This window comes from Apostichopus japonicus, chromosome 22, assembly GCF_037975245.1.
Source record: "Apostichopus japonicus isolate 1M-3 chromosome 22, ASM3797524v1, whole genome shotgun sequence".
Lineage (NCBI taxonomy): Eukaryota > Metazoa > Echinodermata > Holothuroidea > Aspidochirotida > Stichopodidae > Apostichopus > Apostichopus japonicus.
In genome coordinates this window covers 12,988,189-13,009,536 of record NC_092582.1, presented here as the reverse complement: position 1 = coordinate 13,009,536, position 21,348 = coordinate 12,988,189, and the positions used below count along the sequence as shown (strand labels likewise).

Here is a 21,348-nt window from a genome sequence, read left to right as displayed (position 1 = left end):
GAATGCTGTGAGTAATGCAAATAAACTATAGGAGCATTTTTCTTCAGGCGGAAGGGATGGGTGGGAGATATATGCCTTTCATGCCTCCTTCCTTTCCCTGCCTCAAGCCTCAAGCCATAACGGTCACACTGATCACGGTTTATGCTTTTACGATGCTACGATAGTCCTAACCATTAGCTGCCATATTGGGCATAGAGCAGGATATGCTCAACTGTTTAAATCTTCAATTATTTTCGACTGCTTTACGAAGAAATCTCAACATTTCACCAACGAATTTATTAAATTCTTTAAATAACTTTCAATCATTTTCATCCGTCTGTTCTATATAATTTATGTCTTTTAACAGACAGACGTTTACACAAACAAAATTATAATCATTGCTGAATACATGCCAACCCATTCAATTCCGTTAAACTTTTGGACGGATCTAAATCATAGAAATTTGTATAAATTTCTGTGATCTACTTTATATTGTTTCATATCTACCAAAATGTGGGCAGGTTGATTAAATCGAGGGCGCCCGACTGAAATTCAAGGAGTTTTGGAAACATCTTTTTATCGCCTCGTAGTTTCTGAGGGACCGAATCAGGAGTATAGAGTTCCGTCATTGAATTTGTTATTTTTTCTTTATAAATTTGGGCGGCAATACTAAATGAAATGAAATGAAATATATGTAGAAAACAATCGTCTCTACTCGCTCCACCTCATAGATCACCATAACTCGAATTATTTAATTAAAAAAATAATTAACAGCTATATTGTGCCAGTGTAAACTACAGGGAAAGCGTCACCAACATGCTGTGTGACCTGCAGTGGGAATCCCTGGAAGAGCGGCGCATCAGACTCCGCTTTACTGCCATCTATGAAGAGGTTAATAACATCACCCCTCCAAACATCCAGCTTCAGAGACCCAGCAACATCACCACAAGACAAACTACAGGACTGCACATCATATAATAACTCCACCATTCAACAAGACGTGCTACCAGGGGGTAGGAAGCTTCCAAAATGTGGGGGGGGGGGGGAGGACATCAGAGGTGCACTTTCTCATTGTACAACCACCACTATATGCTATAAACCGATACACACCGGCCATATCACTTAAATATACATGATGTGTTAGTAAGCTATCAATACTGTTATGTTGCACGTGATTAATTCAAATACTAAAAAAAAAAATACTAAAATTAACAAAATTAAAATATCCAAAAGACAGTTCTTCATCAAAGGGGTACATTTTATTTGCCAGTAGGACACATTTGCTATTTTAGGGAAAAAGTGGGAGGGGTTACGTGCCCCCAGTGCCACCCGGATCCTACCCCCTGCGTGCTACCAGTACTCTTGTATCCAAGAACAGCCATGGGAATGGAACTTCTTGCCACCAAATACCCGCGCAGCGCCAGATTTCAATTCCTTCAAATCCAGTTAGCAGACTCAAACCTCCACTGATTCTTGTCGAAAAGGCTCAATTTAAAATTATCCCTACACTTCCACAGGGACCCTGTGCGTGATAACCAGCCAACTGGGTGTCTGCACAGTATCAAGAAGAAGCAGAAGTGCTGCTGTTTTGGTAACCTGTTGGTGTGTTATAGTGTCCTTTTCGTTAGTATTATAGTGTCTGCTGTTAGTGACTGCTAGCTTCCGACAGGCGTACCAGGGGCGCGAGACAAGTCGACTATTACGGATGCGTTTAAAGTCTGTGAATGGCCGACTCTGTCCAGTAGGTAAAATCATGACAAATAATTATGTCTTAGGGAACCGCTTAAAGATTGATTGAATATTACCAATTCAAGATTTGTTCTTAACGCTGTAAGCTTCCTATGTTTATTTCTCTCGAAGGTTACCTGTGTGTTTTGATAGCTTCCGTAAATTCAATTCCCTGGTGTACACAAACAAAATAAACCGCAATTATGCATTAGCCGCACTGAAAATGTTCCGGTACAATTAAAACAGCAGAATTTTCCGGCGACCTCCTGAGTCTGTTTACGGATATAAGTGGGCGGGTTTAGTGCTGGAGATTGAAGCGTAAGTTTTCTATTTTGTATCGAAGTATTATTGTTTGCTAAGAAACTTACCTGAAAAAATTTAAAACGGGAAAGTTATTTCCGACATAGCCTGACTGTAGTCCAACTTACCCACTTAGTTAGGCATACGATAGGCTACTTTTAATTAATAGCCTAAGTTAGGCATAGCTTATGTACTTCAATCATGTATGATGTACTTAGTTATGTAAGCGTAGGCCAGGCTGAGGATGGCAGATCAAGTCTTTTATTTCCCAGTTGAATAGTGCCATTTATTTATAAGGGGTATTTTTCAGCAGCGAAGTTGACTATTTTAATTTGTAAAACTCATTTTCTAACATTAATTCAAATAATTAATGAAAATAGTAACTAAGGGATATGTAACCAGTGTCATTGTCAACAAAAACGCAACAAAGAATAATTGAGGGATATTTCTTCATTCTTTGTATTGGACACAAATACCAGTTGGGATGATATAATTGACGTAACAAAAAATAACTTAAAAAATAAGGGTTTTTTTCTTTACTAATGTTTGGAAAATTTCATTATCTTGATGTTAGTTTTGAGATATTAAACTGTTAGCAAACTGATTATCAACTGCAGAAGAGCCTGTGTATGTGTGGAGGTAAAAATAAGTGGGCCTAAAGATTTAATACTAGCAGGATCTTCTACAGAGGTCATTTGAATAATGTTCCTCTCTGGGATGTTCCTCTTTTCTAAGAAGACGATAAATATTTCAATAAATTGCCTTAAGTAGGGCCACACACCTGTGTTCAGTGTTCTTGATATGAAGGTTGTAAAAGCAAAGAAATAACATGACAGGAAATAAGGCAGTCACATCTTTTACATCATCAATGTATATTCTTAAAAAAACTAGAAAAATTGTCAATCTTTGATGGATTTTGATGGGAGTTGCAGCTATTTCCATGGTTTCTAATGTCTATTATCTAGAGTGAATAGGTTAATGTTGTTCATAGGTGTCCATAGACCTTTAAAATAGACACAAAAAAAGCAATGAATATATAGCAAAAATAGACAAAATCAAGGAGAGGTAAGATGAAAGGAAAGAGCCCTGATGAGATTAAGGGCTGAGGAAATAACTCTGAGGTGTGTAACAATGGGAGACATGTAAATGTTGATAGACAAGACCAGATAGTCATTTCCTTCTTGGATGTTCAGACCAATGTGGTTGAATGGTGTGAAGGTGTTGGAGCCACAAACACTCTCTGCATAGGTGAACTGACACTTTTAAATGGTATTCCTCACAATGTGTGTATTCAACAGGCTGTCTTAGTGTGACACAGTTGCAGAATAAATATTTTGATTATTATTTGTATATGAAAAACTTTACTTGAAGCAGCGTCACTTAACATAGTAAGTATGAATAGTTATACATAAATGTGAGACAAAGTGTACCTTTAAGCAGCTTAAACCTGAAAAAAAATGATGAATGTTAATGAAGAAATGGGTTCACAGGAATCTCAAGAAGCGTTCTAGCTTATATATAAGGCCCCCATTAGCAAAAGACAAATACAAAGAAAACAGAAAAAGGAAACAATAACAATATTTACTTGAAGATCTATGCTTGCGCTATGTAAATGTGAAAAGTTATGAAGAAGAGTATATAAACATGTTTAACCGTTAGAGAAAGATTTGAATGTCAAATCATTGGTTCACATAATTTTCCATTCATTTTTCTGTTATTAATGTACTGATGGGAAAGTAAAAGGATTTGAAAGAAAGATATAATTGTGGTAAAGGAATTATACATACATATATATTTACAGTATGGTATTTGCTACAATAGTTCTAACTAGATAACTAACAACACACTATGCGAAGGAAAGGTCAAGGTCTATGAATGGCATAAGGTAGTGTATGCACAGTTGAATGGAGAATGTGGAGAATGCTTATGTGTGGCTAAAAAGTGTCAACTTTGTGTGTAACTAAGGTTCTGTTTGTTCAATTGACATTTTATTGAACATGGGTAAAATCATGACGGAAAAAATACACACACATTGTTTGTACTGTACGTAACTATTCTGTACTGTAGTTAACTATTCTGTACTGTAGTTAACTATTCTGTGATCTACTGTTGGCCCATTGTATATTAAAACTATACACAGTACTGTTAGTACAGTATACGGTACAGTGAACACTGCTGTATTATATTGTACACTAGTAGTGTAAGTGTAATACTTATTTACTGTACTGTTAACACTGTTCTGTATTATATTGTACACAGTACTGTAAGTGCAGTATATTACCGTAAACACTGTTCTGTATATTGTTCACAACATTACGTACCAAATACTGTGAACACTGTACTGTGGTATACTGTGCATACATAGTACTGCAAGTGCAGTAAACTGTACTGTGAACACTGTGCTGCATATCATATTGTACACAGTAAGTACTGTTAAGTACCATATACTGTGAACACTATACAGTAATACACTGTACACAGAACTGTTAAGTGCAGTATATACTATACTGTGAACACTGCTGTATTATATTACATAGCACTCCAAGTACAGTGTACTGTACTATAAACACTGTACTGTAATATACTGTACACTGTGTACTGTACCTACTGTAGTGTACAGAATTTGCAATTTCCAAGTGAGTTACTGTAATTAATTAGCTTAGACACCAGTGTGTATTACCTGACCATACAAATAAATGGGCACTGTGATCCTTCATTAAACAAGTATGGTGTCTTCCATCCCTATAGCTATAATAATATAATATAGTACAATATAATTAATAAATGATCGTAACATAATGCAACCAGTTGGATAGTGTCTTATTATTATATAAACATTGTGAGGAAATGGAAAAAAAATAAATAAATAGTGTTTGTATAATGATATTGTCACAAGTGTGTATTACCTTTCCATACAAATAAATGGGCATTGTGATCCTTCATTAAACTAGTATGGTGTTTTCCATCCCTCTAGCTATAATAATACAATACAATTAATAAATGATTGCAACATAATGCAACCAGTTGGATAGTGTATGGGGAATGATAAATTATTGTCAAAACTCACCTAACAAATTACTAAATAAGAACATTGTCAAAGTAAATTTTCTTATAGTTTAAAATATGTTGTCCACACCCTCCTCCACAGGTTGCATTACTTATAGATTTAATGAACAGACCACCCATCCTCATCTTTGAAATGAGTCGCCAGCAAAAAGATGAATGCATTCCAGACCAGATATTTTCCTTTCGGTTGGATGCTTTACATTTGAAGTTTTATGCTATCTACACAGTGTGCACAATATGCACGCACTGTCTACTGGCTGGCAGCTATAAGAAGCACACTGTCCTTTTTACTAATGAGCACAACTGTGCAAGTATAAATATGCTTAGCTAATAAATCTGGATGTGACTGCTATGTTTGTTTCTGCATCAATGTCAAAATACTAAGCCTAAGTTAAGGAAAATTGGTTCCTATTGAATATTGACATTATAACTGTATGCCACTTCTTTACTTCTAGCTAAACCTGTAATCTGGTTTCGGGGATACCTGGCACGACAACTTCTCTTGGCTGTTCTATTATACCTTGATTGGAAATTTGATGAAAGATGGATACTCCTTATCCTGCAGATGTCAACCACAATGATGATGACCCTCAAGAAACCACCTTGTTTGTGGCTAATGGTAAGATCCATTTCATCCATCTTGGGGGGGGGGGGGAGGGGGGATGGGATCTAGTACAGATTGTCTCCTACAGGAATAAGAATATAAATGTTTAGTTTCTCAAAGCCTTCTCTTGAATGAATTTCAGCTCGTTCATCTCCAGTTTCCTTTAATCCCACTTTTTTTCTGTCTATTTATACTCCATCCATAGTTGACCATCTGGCTATTAGACAAATGTGTCCTCTGTTTTTGAATGGTTTTCAACCTGTGAAGCAGCTCCTGCTTAGATAAAAAAAACATGTCAGTCTCCTAAAGTGTAAGATAGAAACCGACAAAACATAAGATTTTTGCAGTACTCGTGTTCTCTCTCGCTGAACTACATTAAGTTTACACTTTCTTGCAGCACAAACTGTATACTTTGAAAAAAAATTAAACCTGTAGTTTGCATATTAAAGCACTTCTTTGGATTATTCAAACTAGCTCTTATATTAGCATATTGATATATGGTAATTGGATTCTCCCAAAGCTGGACATCCATGTGTGGTTAGGGCTGCTTATTTGCTCCCATATGAAGGAGTTTTGTTATGTTTCATCCACTGCAGACAATTATAAAAAAAAAAAATAAACAAATTATAGTATGTTACAGTACATTTAAATCAAAATGTAAATTATATATTTAATCACATATATTACAGAACAATTGCTTGATGGAGACACCGGATCTCTTGGAGATTGGAAACCAGAGGCTGACCAAGTAAGAGGTGTAATGACCACCACTGGTAGTGATTCGGACGGGGACACCAGGAGTACAGACGAGGCGCATCAGCACATCAGTGGTGGAATCGCCGCAAAGTTGGAAGGAGAGGAAAAGTGTCATGCTTTCTTTTGCGCAGCGGGAGAAGATGACCAGTGGACACACAATGTCATATCAAGGCTGGAGTCGCCAGCGTATGGGTTCAAATGTGCCAACATGGTACACGAACTAGACCCCGGAGTTGCCAAGATGGACAAAGTGGTCAACGCACTCTCGACCGCTAAGAAGATCGTGCTGGTGTTATCTCCGGACTTCATGAGTAGCCCTTGGTGTTCTTACGAAAACTTGAAGACCCTGAGACCTTACCTGACGAATCGTACCAAGGTCTTAGTGGTCACTCAGACGGAGGTGGACTTGCCTGAATTTCTCCACGACTTCCCGATCATCAGCGCCATGTCCAACACATTCTGGCAGACCTTTGTAGGGTCCCTTCAAATCAGTGAGTTAATTTGCATTTCATTGTGTGTGTTTTTACAGTAGAATACATACTGTATGAATTTTCTCCTCACCTTATGTTCTATAATCATGCCCATATACTTTATACATGTTATCTTTATTTTTGGTGGGCTTCTACGTGTACAAGTTACGATTTTCAAGCCCTTCCACCATTTTCTCTCCGTAATTTCCATTATTTTTCTTTTATATGATGTATTACTTATTATTTTCTTTGCATGGTATTGTCTTCACCGTCTTATTATTATATAAACATTGTGAGGAAATGGAAAATAAATGAATGAATGAATAATTTTGTTTAAAAACATTCTTGTTCAAATCCAGTATACAGGAGTATTTGAGTAACTAATGAACTTGCACGGGGCAGGTATGGTTACTGAAGATATGTACTATGTTCCTGTCTTGTGTGAATAGTTTGACAATTGACAATCTCTGACATTTAATGACTTGTTGAGATGTAATGGCTGTGATGCCTTACACAGTGAATACAATAGGTGAATACTTCACAAGTCAATATACAAGCTTGGCATGGCCAGAACAATCGACAATAGAATAGAAAATCCATCAAAGCTACCCAAGTTCAATGAAAGGATTGCCTCTTTTCAGCCTATTCCCCTGATGATACTGTTGTGAGTGTACCAGCCCTCCTAAGGGAGGAATGTAAAGGGACTTTATTATAAGTTTCTAGAGGAAGTAGAAAGGAAATTAAAATCCTTGAAGCTTCTCAAGTTCAGTAGAAAAGAATGCCCTCTTTTCAGCCTATACCACAATGAATACATTGTGAACATCCCAGTCCTTGGGAATCAGACTATGAATACCATGGAAATGTTTATCTTTTCAAGTGTTCCATAAGTGACATCATCTAAGGCATTGTAAGTGACCAGTGTTTTACATTTCTCGTGGTCATTTGGTAGTCTTTTTTACTTCTGCTTCTTGACTTTACATCTTGAATAGTCCCTAGTGTACTGTACTCCATGCTGCCAATTGAGAGATTTCCCATTGACAGTGTCTGGCAGGAACTGTTTACTGTTTGGCTTATCTAGTAGCCTGTTCCCCTCACAGTGCAAACTCAATAAGAAGCTTAAGAATGTTGGTCTATGGTTAAGAATTCATTCATGGCTGTAAACTGTGTTTACATTTATACCTGTGTAGACTTAGATTTCAAGTGGTCCCTGGTGTTATGTGTACGTGATGGAAGACCAACTTACTTAGTGGTGATGTTTACGGCAAGTGGAACATAATAAGGAAGAAATAAATCAATAAAGATAAAGATGGAATGGTTCTTTCTTTACAGAATAGTACAATTTTTGCCTATATATTGCAGAAAGTTTAGTGGATGTGCTAATAACAGAATCGCAATACAGCAAAAAGTATGTATGTAAGTCATTCTGTAAATGAATGCAGTTTTGCATATAACACAATATATAGCAACTGTGCATCTTCTGGTATGCATTCACCCTCTGCGGGTGCAAGGCATAACCCCAGGGAGTCTGATGCTATAGGAAAGAACATTGGTATTACCCGAAGTGCAAGTTAAAATAATTTTCAATCATTTCTATATTAAATGGATGATGAAGACAGAACCTATTCCAAGGTGGAATACCTATTAAAAAATCCATAAACTAAACATATCCAAGCACCTCAACACAGCCCATTGATGTTTCTAGCAAGTTAAAACTCAAATTCAGCTCTTTCCTTTGAACCTGTTTCTGGCCAGGTATATGGAGGAGGTAGTGACATTCCCTAATTGACAAACCGTTCTCTCAGTCAGGAAGTCTCACAAGGGGGTGGATGTGAATTGTTCTCTTTAATGTTACTAATGTTAACAATTTGAAATCTGTATGTTACTGTCATATAGATCAGGTTTTAATATGGGCCACTTAAAGTGTGCGATTCATTCCTGCAGATATTATTCATCAATTGTTATGGGTGCGTAAAGTAGATTAAGTAACACTGCTGTATATAGTACAGTAGCTATGCATTTTAGTTGTGTACTCCCACATAAATAACTGGTTTGATTCAGTAGACCATCGCATGACTGTGATATTCACATTAATTAGTATTGCTTTTTTCTTCTAATTTTGTATAAAAACAGGTTTTTCATCAGTTGATGGCAGTCCAAGGAGCAGTAGAAGCAGGGAAGGTAAATCTTATTCTGAGCTAAGTACATAGCTCGCATTAACACTGTACAGACATGACAGCAATTTCTCATATTACCAGTGTCAAGATTGCTACAATAAACTACTTGCCCTCGTCCACCCCCCCCCCCCCTCCCTCTCTATACCTCTAGCAACTTCATTTGAGTCTCAAAATAATAATTTGCAGGTACAAAAATGTTGTATAGAGTCTTAAAAAAATGACTTTTGTCTTTATTTCCCCAACAAGATGTAATTATAGCATGACCATTTTAATTAAAAGGCAGCTATTGGCATTTCATTACTTAAGATACGGAATCATGGTTCTGCTTCCAACCACATTAACTGTAATGTAGTGCCCTGGCATGTTTGGTATTCCTCATTATATCAAGAAAGTGAAATGAGCAAGTTGTTACTCTATGACAGTATTCATTTATAGTCACACCTACAACCCTTGTTCCTCCAGCAAAGTAGTTGAAATAAGGTGCATCTGGTGTTGCAGTTCTTTAACTGATTGCTAATATTTGTAACAGAATTTTGTTTACAATTTAAGGCCATTATCGTCGCATGAATGTATCATACTTACAACGTAATCTCTGATCAAGAAGTATTTGCAGGGCAAGAGATTAGTCTTTTTCAAAACTCCACAAAGGGTCTTGGGCAAGAACAGACACGGAAGACCAAGATAAACCAAAGGGGGATAATTGCTTGAATTCTAGTCTAATGTATCTATAATATGTAGCAGTTAATGATTCCTTTTATCTTGTGCAGCTCTTGTGAATGGCCTTGAACTAGGACAATCCAGTTCTACATCACATTGTTTCTGTAAAGCACGGTTCGACACCGTCTACTGTCCAGCTGGACTGGCCAGGAAAGGCGTTATAGTAAGTGGTTCTGTTTTCTGACAGGGAAGTGTACCTGTACTTCTTTCTGTTAATCGTTTGTAAAGAAAATGTTTGACGAAAATTTCCTCTTTTGCAGAAAGAGAGAGAGAGAAGGAGAGGAACTGAAGTTTGTTTCAGACAATAGAGAACATTTACAAACCAATAAAATATAAATAAAAATAAAAAAAGGAAGCCATATCAGTACAAGAATAAGTTTTCATTCCATGAGTATGACTCCTCTGTTCTTTCGTTCCTGTAACTTTGCAAAACATTTAGTGAAAAATGAGATTTAAAAACATGGAATAAAAGAAGAAGAAACAAGCAGAGATCAAACAAAAGAGAATATTTCAAAAACAAACCCAAAACCCTGAAATGACAGAATTATAAAAAATAAAAAAGTAAACTGTATAATTGTATCACTGCAAGAGTAAACAATTTCATTCCTAGTTTATTACTCATCTCTTAATTTTCTTCCAGTAAGTTTGCAAAACATTTTGTGCAAAATGACAGCCATATGGAAAAACATGGAAAGTCCTCTTGAATATGGAACAAACTTATGTTACATATCATATTGTTTTTTTTTTTATTTTTTTTTATGAAATTCATGTATAATTTTTTATCCACAATGTTGCACTCTTTTATAAGGTTTATTTCATATTTTCAAGGAATAATATAATGTTCAAATTTTGCATATCAGTTATGAAGTGTCTTAAATTTTGTCTCATACTAACTACTCTGGTTCCTGTGTAAAAAAAAACTTTTGTGATGCGATACTAGATAAATTATGCCCTGATTTTGAAATTTCAGATTCCTCAACTGGACTTTACCAACGCTGTGACTGCCATCTTAGATTCAAGTAAAATGAGGTGGTACTCGGTTTGGTATAACTGGTACTTACATCTGGTCTTAAGTATCTTGGTCACAATTCTCATCACGTGTGGAGTAGTCCTCAACCTCACAAAGCCTCACCCAGACAAAGGCATCCGCGTCGTTTGGTCCTTGGTCATATCTTGGATTCTGTCCACCCTAGCCACCATCACGATACACTTTATCGCATACTACCAGAGAAGACGGGTATGTCTTTACAGTCTCTTCAAAGGTCGTCAGCGCTGCCCCCCAATTATGCTAGAAAGTCAAATATTGGTCACCCTTCTTCTCAAGAGATTTTTCACTGCCACATTTAAAAGGATCCTTAGTTATTCAGACAGAGATATTTAACCGTCTATTTTAGTAATTCTCAATTGCCGAGAATAATTTGGAGGATCAAAGCCTCCAGGAAAGTACTTTTGCAAACTTCTAGCAATTTTTAAGCGTGCTTAAATTTTCGCCCAATAGTAATACTTAATCTTCATCTTTGCCAAGAAAACTAATCTCGTATTCAAATTGTACTGGAATAATACTGCTCGGTAATTAGAGCAAGCAGTGAGAAGACATGTATTTGAAGACAATATTTGAAAGGAATACTTTCCTGTTGCTACGGATGGTTTTTGTTTTGCTTTGAGTGCCCATGCTGACATATTGTAACCAAGTAGTATTTTATCACACCTTTGCTATGATAATTCCAAATCGTTATCATTTTTAGTTGTGCTGTTTTTATGAAATCTATTATGTCACAATCTTTCAAGTATTGGTATTTTATCCATTTTCACTTTGTGAAGGAAAACAAAGCTACCAGTAACATGCTTATTAACAGGCCTGGGAGATCGATCTTTCTTGGCCTTTGCCATCAATTCTATTTAGCTATTTTGTATAATAGCATAATGGCGACCACATTAGGTTAAAGGGCATTCGTGCAAGTATAAAGGTACAAAAGGCCGTACAGACCGGCCAGTTAACTTAAGTTAACCCAGGCTGTATATTTCCCGGCCCTAAAGGGGTAATTATGTTTTCTTATATTTTCTTATATTTTGCTTCTATCCTTATCTTTCAACAGCTTACCACTTCTGCAGAACCCAGTATTGCACAATCCAATATGATTGTAAGCCCGCACAATGTTTTGATCGGTGTAACAGACAACTTCCGTGGATTTTGGTTTCGAGCAGTTGTATCCTTCTCAAAATTTACTAGTTTTGTTCATACCATACCTTTTGAATAAATGAGTTTGTTGCAAAGTGATTAATAAACATCCTAAATGATTTTTCCTTAACCACCGACATACCAGTTACATTTCATCTATTATGATCTAGAAAAATGCAAGGTAAGAAATGTATATATTTCAAGGTGTATGTTTTACTTGAGTTAGGAGTGCAATTTCATAATATGTGAAGATGAAAATGTGTTTTACAACTCCTTTCATGTGATTCATGTGGAGTGTACTAGCAAAAATATACACAAAATTCGCTTAGCCTACAAATTGGAGGCTTGCAAAAGAACAGATGTAAGGCCACCAATATGCATCATCACTATTTATCAAAGTGTGAAGATTGGCATGCAATTATATAAATTAGGTCACAATTAGCTTGATAAGTGTTATCAACCTGTTGTAATTGGATTTCTCAAATTTATTGTACTTTTATTTAAGCAATCTAAATGAACTGGCAATACATCTACCAGTCAAATTGGGGTATTAAGTTCTTTTCAAATCTATTGATTTCTAGCTAGTGATGTATATTTATCTATGTTTGGTCTTGAAGTTTTAAGTATGTAGCCATATTTTGGTGTCTACCTGTCATTGTATCGTTTTTAAATATTTATTTCTTGACTTTTCCGGAGTACTGCTAATTCTTTTACTATATTGTGGAGTGAACTGTGTAGATTGTGACTATGCAGGCTTGTTATTTCAATTTTCCTTTACCCAAAGAACAGTAAAGTCATTTTATATAGGACCGGAAGACTTTCACACCTGAATTAAACTTGTCAGACTGGTTAATCAGTTAACATTCCTTAAGGTCACAAAGTAGGGTATATAAATATATGTATTTAGACAGCTTCATTAATGTGTGAATGTTGGTGTTCAAGAATTTGGCATTATCCCTTAAAAAGGATGACCTTAGAGACAGAATAGTTTTGATATGTTATGCATACGCCATTTGCTAGTTTATGGCGATTTTTTTCTTATGTTTGAGAAAAGGTCACAGTGGATCAGTCAAAGTGACTGGACTATCTAGTCTAGCACACCAGCCATTATATCAACTATTCAGAACTAACATGAACTACTTCAAAACCAAAAAGGAGGGAACTTTAAAGCTCTCAAATAAAATGTTTGCCATGCAGTACAGGTTTTAATGCCACTTTAGGATAAAATAGTGTTTGATTTCATGTTTGCTTTATTTATATGACGTTAAAAGGACTTTTTTAATAGTTGCATCGTAATTTATGAAATAATGGGGTGACAGACATGTCATGTAGTTTGAAGGTAATATTTAGTCAATACCGGCATAGATCTTGCTACATTGGCTTACATTCATGAGTGCCTAATTTTGCAGACTTGTTGTGTGAACATAAGATGGAATTAGTTTTAAAAAAAATATTTAAATTATGGAACCATTTTTCTCACCAGACCAACATGAAAGAATTTCTACAACAGCACAGAAATACTGGTGGGAGCAAGGTGAATATGTTTTAAGACTTAACTATAGACAAATAGGGACATTTGGGTGTGATTTTTACATCATTTATGATACCTCAAAATTTAAAGATGTCAGTCTGTTGGTATGCAAAATACCATAAGTGATATTTATATTGCGGAATCTACGGTGTATTGATACTTTGCTTCATGGATATTTCCACCCATTTCGCCTATGGATATTTCCACCCATAATCTGGTTAAGTGGATCTTTAAGTGGTAAATCCTTCATTAACGAGTGAAATGCTGTTATCTCTATACATATCTTTAGATATTGTTATTTACCGGTACACAGTTTTCTTCTCCTCTTTTCCTAAATACCTAGGCCGCTGCATGTGAAACTTTGTCACAATTTGGTTTTGAAAATTTGATGCTTAAGGAAATTGTTATGACCATTTTTTTTTCTTTCTGCTGTAGTCTTTAGCAGTGTCAGACAGTGACACTCTGCATAAATTTGTATTTTTTGTGGAACTACAGCAATTCTTAAACTAATGAATGAATACCAATTGACATTTTCATGGAAATATTGGATCCTTGGAAAACTTGACAGCAACATTTTCTTTTTTCTCATTTCATGAGTCAGCATTTTGAACATGTAGATTTAAATATGTATTGTCCTGAAAAGAAAGGGTAAAAGAGAAAAGCACTACTCAGAATACTGGGAATCTCAAGCACCTGTCAAATGAGAATTAAGTTACTTTTGCTGTATTGTGGATATTGTATCAATCTTGATGATCTCATTAATAGTTATCACATCATTCCATGTCAGACAGTGACACACTGCATAATTTTTTGTGGAGCTAGAGCAATTCTTAAACTAATGAAAGAACACCAAATTACATTTTCATGGAAATATTGGATCCTTGGAAACTTGACAGCAACTTATTCTGTTTTCTCATTTCATGAGACAGCTTTTGAACATGTAGATTTAAGTATGTATTGTCCTGAAAAGAAAGGTAAATATGAAAAGTACTACTCAGTATACTGGGAAACTCAAGCACCTGTCAAATGGGAATAAGTTATTTCTTCTGTATGTGGATATTGTATTCATGATCTCATTAAAACGTTAAAATCACATCATTCCTTCTGTCTCTACAGGCTTCATCAACTATTAACATTGATGTATCCGGAGAGGTTGATGATACCTCCAGACTGACCCTAGACAGCAAGTTGAGGGTATTGTCACCAGAGACTTTGGTAGCTGACACGGATCCCTCAACACTGGATGTATGAGATCATCTTTTTCCTTTTTTTTCATCTGTCTAGTTGTCGTTACAGTCACATTTAGAGCTGAAACTATTATGGCCTTTTAGAATTTTTTTTTTACTGCCAGTTATGTTTAACTTCCAACAAAAACCTCATGTGAAGCAGGCTAGTTAAACTAAGATTCTTACTGGTTTCTCCAAAGTAATTTTGTTTGTTTCAGTATTGATCAAGCCTTATTCTAAACATATTTTAATCCCCCCAGTGCAATTGACAATTGTTCGCTAATTAAATTGTACTTGGGAAAAGAAGAAAAAGCAGAAATATGACAGACATGAAGTCTCTTGTAAAACAAAATACAGTTAATATAATCAGAATAATGCAGAGTAATACCTGTGTCAAAGATATCTCTGCCTTTTTTTACTTCCATTTCACAGGAAGAGGCGGAGTTGTTCCTCCTTCAGGCAAGTCCAAAATACATGAAGATGCTCATCAAGCGAAAGTTGCCTTCAAGAAAGATACCTGCAAGACATTGCAATAATGCTATTTGCCTCTGTCAGTTTGTACAGTGGAGAGTATTCCACGAACCTCTTTAACGCCACGTCGGGCGCCACGTAATCTCTGGCACCTTTCAGTCACCCGTCTTACTATGTCTTCGTGATATTCATCATCCTGAACGCCAAGTCAACGCCAAGTCATTTTAAAGATGATTTCTACTCTTCATAGACAACTTCATATCCATTTGATTTGATTACCATGGTTACGGTACGTATCTGATAAGGCTGGTATGTGTTATTTGGGAAGATAAACTAAAATGTCAACAAGGACTTTGCAGATTTTCTTATTCTTCATCTTGAGAGTTTTCTTCGCATATATGACCTACCTAGATGAGTAAATAGCTGGTTATTAGAAGTAGTGCTCAGATGGTCAGATTTACACATGACAAGATTGTATTTGATAGGCAAGTTCTATGCACAAACTGCTAAACATGTGCTTAAAATGTAATGTGTATTAGGAGAAGCCTGCGAAGTCACTATTAGTCTCATAGGGAAAAGTATGGCTGTAGTGCAACTGGAAACAAGTGTGTACATATCTTGTCATTCAAAACTATATACTTTCAGTTCAGCTTGGGATAAATGCTGACACTTCTAACCGTGTTCAGTCCCAAGGCTTCACACATGCATGCTATAAATCTTAATGTGAAATTGTCTGTTATTTAAAGAAAAGTCCAGGCCAAAATTTTGTTTTGATATGTTAAAGAGGAACATAATCTAAGCATTCTAGTGAAATTTGCATTCAATTCCTATTTACTGTTTATGAGATATTGACAGTTGAAGTTATCTGATATTCCACCAAAAGTGAACTTGAAGCAAACTTGTGTGATGTCATAGTTGCACACTGACATGTAATAATAACACTTAAGGTGTAATCTAAAATGGAATAATTTGGTATTGCAGTTAATAGCATCAATGGAAATCAAAGGAAACTCTCTTCCATTGTATATTACGGTCAATTTAAACCGTCGTCATTTAAGAAAGGCACATTTTTCTTGACTTGTCTCATCACTTATCAAATGGAACATTCCTTGTCAGTGCTGCATGAATTTTCAAACTTTTACCATACTTATACAAACAAAAATATACTAGTTTTCATACATTTCTACTTAACATTTGTACCTCTAACAGACAACTGGGTTATCCTTTTGGCGCCCTCTAGAATTCATGTTTATAGTGACCAAAAAATTCGGAGAAATAATAAAAATCTCAAAGGACTTATATGTCTATAATCTCGATATACCATCTTGAAGAACGTTTTTTATATTATCGTAAAACGAATATGTATACCCCTTAGGTCTTTTCATCCTGTATTCAACAAAAAGTGCCTTGATATTGAAACTACTTGAATAATCTTTTACTAAAATAACAAATATTAGCTTCTCTAACTCACCTCAGAGTGAAGGGAGCAAATTCGATTTGCACATACAGATGCAGTTAACATCTTGGACATTGCATTGCTTAAACGTGTTTTCCGTTTGTCGGAAAAATAGGAAGCATATATAATAGGCAAAATTGTCTCATCTTATAGTGAAAATTTTCGAGTGTTTTTAGAATTAGTTCAAAAATCATTATCAAAGACATGCCGGCTTGTTGTGTTTTCATCTAAGGATCCTGTTATATGTGTGTATCAATCTTTTTCGTAATTAACCTTCATATAAACCCTGTATTCTGGCACCATCACACTTCAAAGGAAACACAAGGTGTTGTTTTTCTTCTGACAAAAAAATATTTAAAAGTGTTTAATGTGATCTAGTACTCAATTGATGTACCATCATTGGTTTACTCTTTGGCATTTATTAAAAAATAAATAAATAATTGGAAGAAAAAAGCTTCAACATTTGAGCCAATACTTGTCTTAAATATTCTATGCAGTTAAAATATTTACTATTTCATGTTTGTCTAAGGATAACCATCATATATCATCTTTTCTCAAAATTTTCCTTAAATTCTGTCTGTCTGGTTCAGTGGAAGAGTTTCATGTCTTTTTCATCGAGGTTGTGCGAAAGAGAATTGTTTTTGCGAGGCCTATGCAGCTTATACCACAATTCTCCAGTCTTTAAAATGAACCAGCACATGAGATGTTTTGTCTTTCTTCGCCCTGTCCTCTTCTCCAGTCTAAACTCTCTCTCTTATCACTCTCGCTGTCTCTTTCTCTCTCATTTTACGGTCAACTGTATCTTATTCTGTTATGTAAATTTACTTCCCCAGGTGTCACTGAACTTTCATAACACACCTTCACGGCACATGAAGGTCATTAGCGTAGTCCCCATTCTTAGACTGTTATGAATTTGCTAAATAGCTTCTTCAGAACTACACACTGGAGTTTCTGTTCATCTAATTTATTCCCAGAGATTGCCAGGTGCTAAATGAGACCAAAACTGTTGCCGAGAGGGTAAAGTGCTTTCAGGGTATAGCGAAAATGCTTTTTGAAGGTTGGAACATTTTGTGACCATTATTTCACTGTAGTTAGAATATTTGGGGTTGACAATAGGGGAGGGAGAGGGGGGGGGGGAATAATAGATGACCTTCAAAAGCTATCCTTTCTTTTCATATTCTATCGATTGCATTATTCTATATTTACATGTTGGTATTCACTTCATATTTTACATTTTTGGGGCGGGGTGGTTGGGGGGGGGGGAAAGGGTCCATATAACCTCATGAACTGTTTATAAAATAATATATATATTTTTTATCTTGCCATCATTCACTGTGTACTCACTCATTGTACTAACAATATTTACTCTATTATCTGGTGCTTGGTTTCCTTCATTTTGTAATTCGTCCGGTAAAGGTTCTCTTTTTGTCGACTTTTTCACTCAAGATTTATCATAAAAAATACCTGTAAAAGTTTGGGATAACTTTGCAAAGAACATTTTTTGTATCAAGTTTCAGAAGATGAAATTTTTGCTTGAAGTTGGGTAAGAAAATAGGAAATAAGTTTGTATTTAGTAATTGCCAAAATTTCATCGATTAGCATAAACTGTTTAGGATCAGCAAAGTTACTTCAATCTTTCAAATCTAAGAAGAGGGTGCTAGATAAAAATTTAAAAAAATAAAACCCAGATTGCCAAATGTTTGCTTTTTCTAGCAAAGACAGATTTAGATTCAGAGATCTCGTCTACTGGAACAGTAGAAATAATCTGCTGCCACCTACGATAAAGGCCCTAGCGACTGATCCTTATAAAATCTACTTTTATGATTTTGAGCAGAAACAAAAAAGAAGAAGAAAACAGCAGATACCTCATATGTGGGTGCTAGTTAGAAAACAAGAGATAGAAATGAATACCAATATAACACAAGCACTGCAAAGATAAACCACACCCATAAAAATCATAATTCAACATAGACAGTATTTATAAAGCTATTCATATCCCACATACCAAAAGGCTTTTCACGTACAATTTTTTTTCCCTCGTAAAAATGACCACATAATCTTTGCAGAGTAATTGAAAGAAGACAATGTGCTTTGTGCATTAATAAATTATCGGTTATTAATTAGTTTGCCAAATACTTTGAACCTTAATCGTAATTTACCGATTTCAACGTTTGATTAGTCTGAAAGTCTTTCAATGCGACTCTTTCAAGTCCTGTTCCCAAAAAAAACCAAATTAATTTACTGATATTTTGTTTTCTGGTTGGTTGCTTTTTTTAAAATATATTAACTCCTCAATTTATTTCCCTGAAATCTTCTCTAAATTGATTTTGATTTCTACTTTTAATTTTTTCTAAGTTTAAATTTTAGTGTTCAGTATGCTGTAGATCACCTGTTCATGGTTTAGTGTACAACTTCTGTAGCTTTCCTATATAAAGGGTATTCCTATGTAAAGTGTATTCCTATGTAATGTAATGAGATGAGATTTGTTATAATTTCTATCAAGTGCTTGTACTATGCCTTCTTTCAACTTAGAAAACCATTTTTATTAATACTAAAAATGTTAATTTGCATCTTACATCTTAGATAATATTCATCATCGGTAGATCAGTTGTATATTAAAAAATTGTAGATTTGCCGCCATCTTCTAATTTATAAAAATGTGATGTTGATTATTGTGCAATGCAGGCTTTGCTTGAAAATGGAGACATTTTAATCCAGCCATCATAATTCACCTATATCTTATAGATACTAAAGAACTACTTCTCAACCTCCCTCCCTCCCCCCTCCCTTCCCCACCCTTCCCCTCCCTCAATATTTCTCCACATCCAAACAACATTTTGTACATTTGTTACCCAGATATTACTTTTCCTGCGTTTGTCTGTAACACTGATTCATATACCAAAATGTTTGTCAGTTATTTCAGTGGAACTTTAAAAAGTAGCAGAGGTGTAACAAGGGGGTCGTGGGGGGATGTGGGGGGGGGAGGGGAGGAAAGTAGTTGTTCATCACAAGCATCAATATCACTTATTATAGGTAAATATGATGGTTTGATTTATAAAATGTCTCCCAAGAAAATTTGTTAGAAATTCTGAAATCAGTACTGAAAAATGGGAATCAAGGTATTCAAAATGTGGATCATATTCAGATCTCAAGTCAAAAAGTGCACTCATCTTAATAATTGCATTTAATTATTTGCTATTCTAATTCTAAAATGTATATATTGTAGCACAGTTCAGTGATTTAATTAATATGGCAATTTTGTTTTGATTAATTATCATTATTACCTTTATTTACTATTTTTTTTTTATAAGCTATGTATTTTGTTCAAATGGAGCTTAAGTGGTAAAATTGGTATTTTGGTTTATTTTCATGTAACAATATTGACCCAAGATCTTTGAATTGAATATTTCCTGATGATTCTGTGACGAGCATCTTCTTTTAAACTGCCAAATCAGCAAGAATGCATTTCCTTTTTTAATTTTTTTTTTGCATGAACCAGTTGAAAAGTGGAACATTTAATAATTCAGTATAGACTGAAAAAGAGCTAGTTGTGTTGACCACATCATTTTCTGAAACATCAAATAAACTAATATGTAACATCTACATTGCTGATTTCTGTTGAAAACATACATCAACATTTTAGGATTGACCCTTTACAATAAATAGACACATAGCCTAACCTACTTTTACATATATAAAGAATTGAACATGCTGGACTGACTAATTTTTTATTTTTTGGTGTCGATATTTACATAAAATTTGATTTAGTTATAATTATGTGATGGAGGATGTTTTTTCTTTGTTAAATCTTCTTGTCAAGGGAAACTCTCAGTTTGATATGCTTTGAAACACTGCACTACTTATACATTCTTTTATCTTAACAAATTTACTTCAAAAGTTCCAAAGTGATGAAAAGAAGGAATAGAACAGAAGCCTACGTAAATATATTATCATGATTTTCATGCACTGTGGGTTGAAATGCAGTGTTTCTCTCAGGTTGTAGTTAATTGAAGTTAATTTTTCTAATGGGGGGGGGGGGCGGGTATCTGTTGGGTACCTCTGTATAGGCTTAATTATGGCAGGCAGAGATTATTTAGTATACTTCAGGGAAAGTGTGTTTTCTTGCTCTCAAACTGTTACTTACCAACCATTTGACATTGTCAAGGTAACTAACTATATTATTGGTTTGAACAAATGGAAATGGTAAGCACTTCCTTGGTTTGAATCAAGTTTAAAGATTAGTTAAACATACTAAAGGGCTTCAATAACTGTATGCATATGGGAACCAATTTTTTTGTACTCTGGAATATTTCTTACTACAGAATTAACTTTTCTACAAAAGTAATGATAAGTAGAGAGTATTTATCAATCCTCTGTAACTTTGTATCAAATTTATGAGACTTTTTAAGAACGAATACATTTTTTGGATTTTGAAATATCAATTTACATGCTTGTATAGCACTTCTGTGATGTAGAATGAATAACGAGCTAACTCTTTAGTAATTTTGATTAGAAACATGATTTATGATAATTTCATGGATTCTAACTGGATCGTTGAATACACAGGCGCTATGCAGCACATATTGTACATTTGTCTTCTATGTAGTTATTTATGATGCCGTCTCATAAAGATCTTCCTAGCCTGATGAAATGTCTGTGGCAAATAGCCTAAAGATTCATCCCGACTTACA

At 35.0% G+C, this 21,348-nt stretch overlaps 1 protein-coding gene across 3 annotated transcripts; it reads left to right on the top strand.

Annotated features, from left to right (window-relative positions):
• The first annotated feature begins 1,572 nt into the window (after positions 1–1,572).
• LOC139963993 (uncharacterized) lies at positions 1,573–21,245 on the top strand. 3 transcript variants are annotated; one of them, XM_071965281.1, is made up of 11 exons: positions 1,573–1,724; positions 5,529–5,692; positions 6,367–6,924; positions 9,034–9,081; positions 9,845–9,957; positions 10,765–11,031; positions 11,891–12,001; positions 12,119–12,154; positions 13,457–13,507; positions 14,621–14,749; positions 15,163–21,245. In XM_071965281.1, exons 2-11 carry the CDS (start codon positions 5,617–5,619, stop codon positions 15,319–15,321), a joined length of 1,548 nt encoding a protein of 515 aa, XP_071821382.1. In that variant the 5' UTR covers positions 1,573–1,724; positions 5,529–5,616; the 3' UTR covers positions 15,322–21,245. The 3 variants fall into 3 exon arrangements, with proteins under 3 accessions (XP_071821382.1, XP_071821383.1, XP_071821381.1); XM_071965282.1 differs by having other exon boundaries at positions 1,637–1,720; XM_071965280.1 differs by lacking the exon at positions 1,573–1,724 and adding an exon at positions 1,731–2,025.
• The last annotated feature ends 103 nt before the right edge of the window (positions 21,246–21,348 follow it).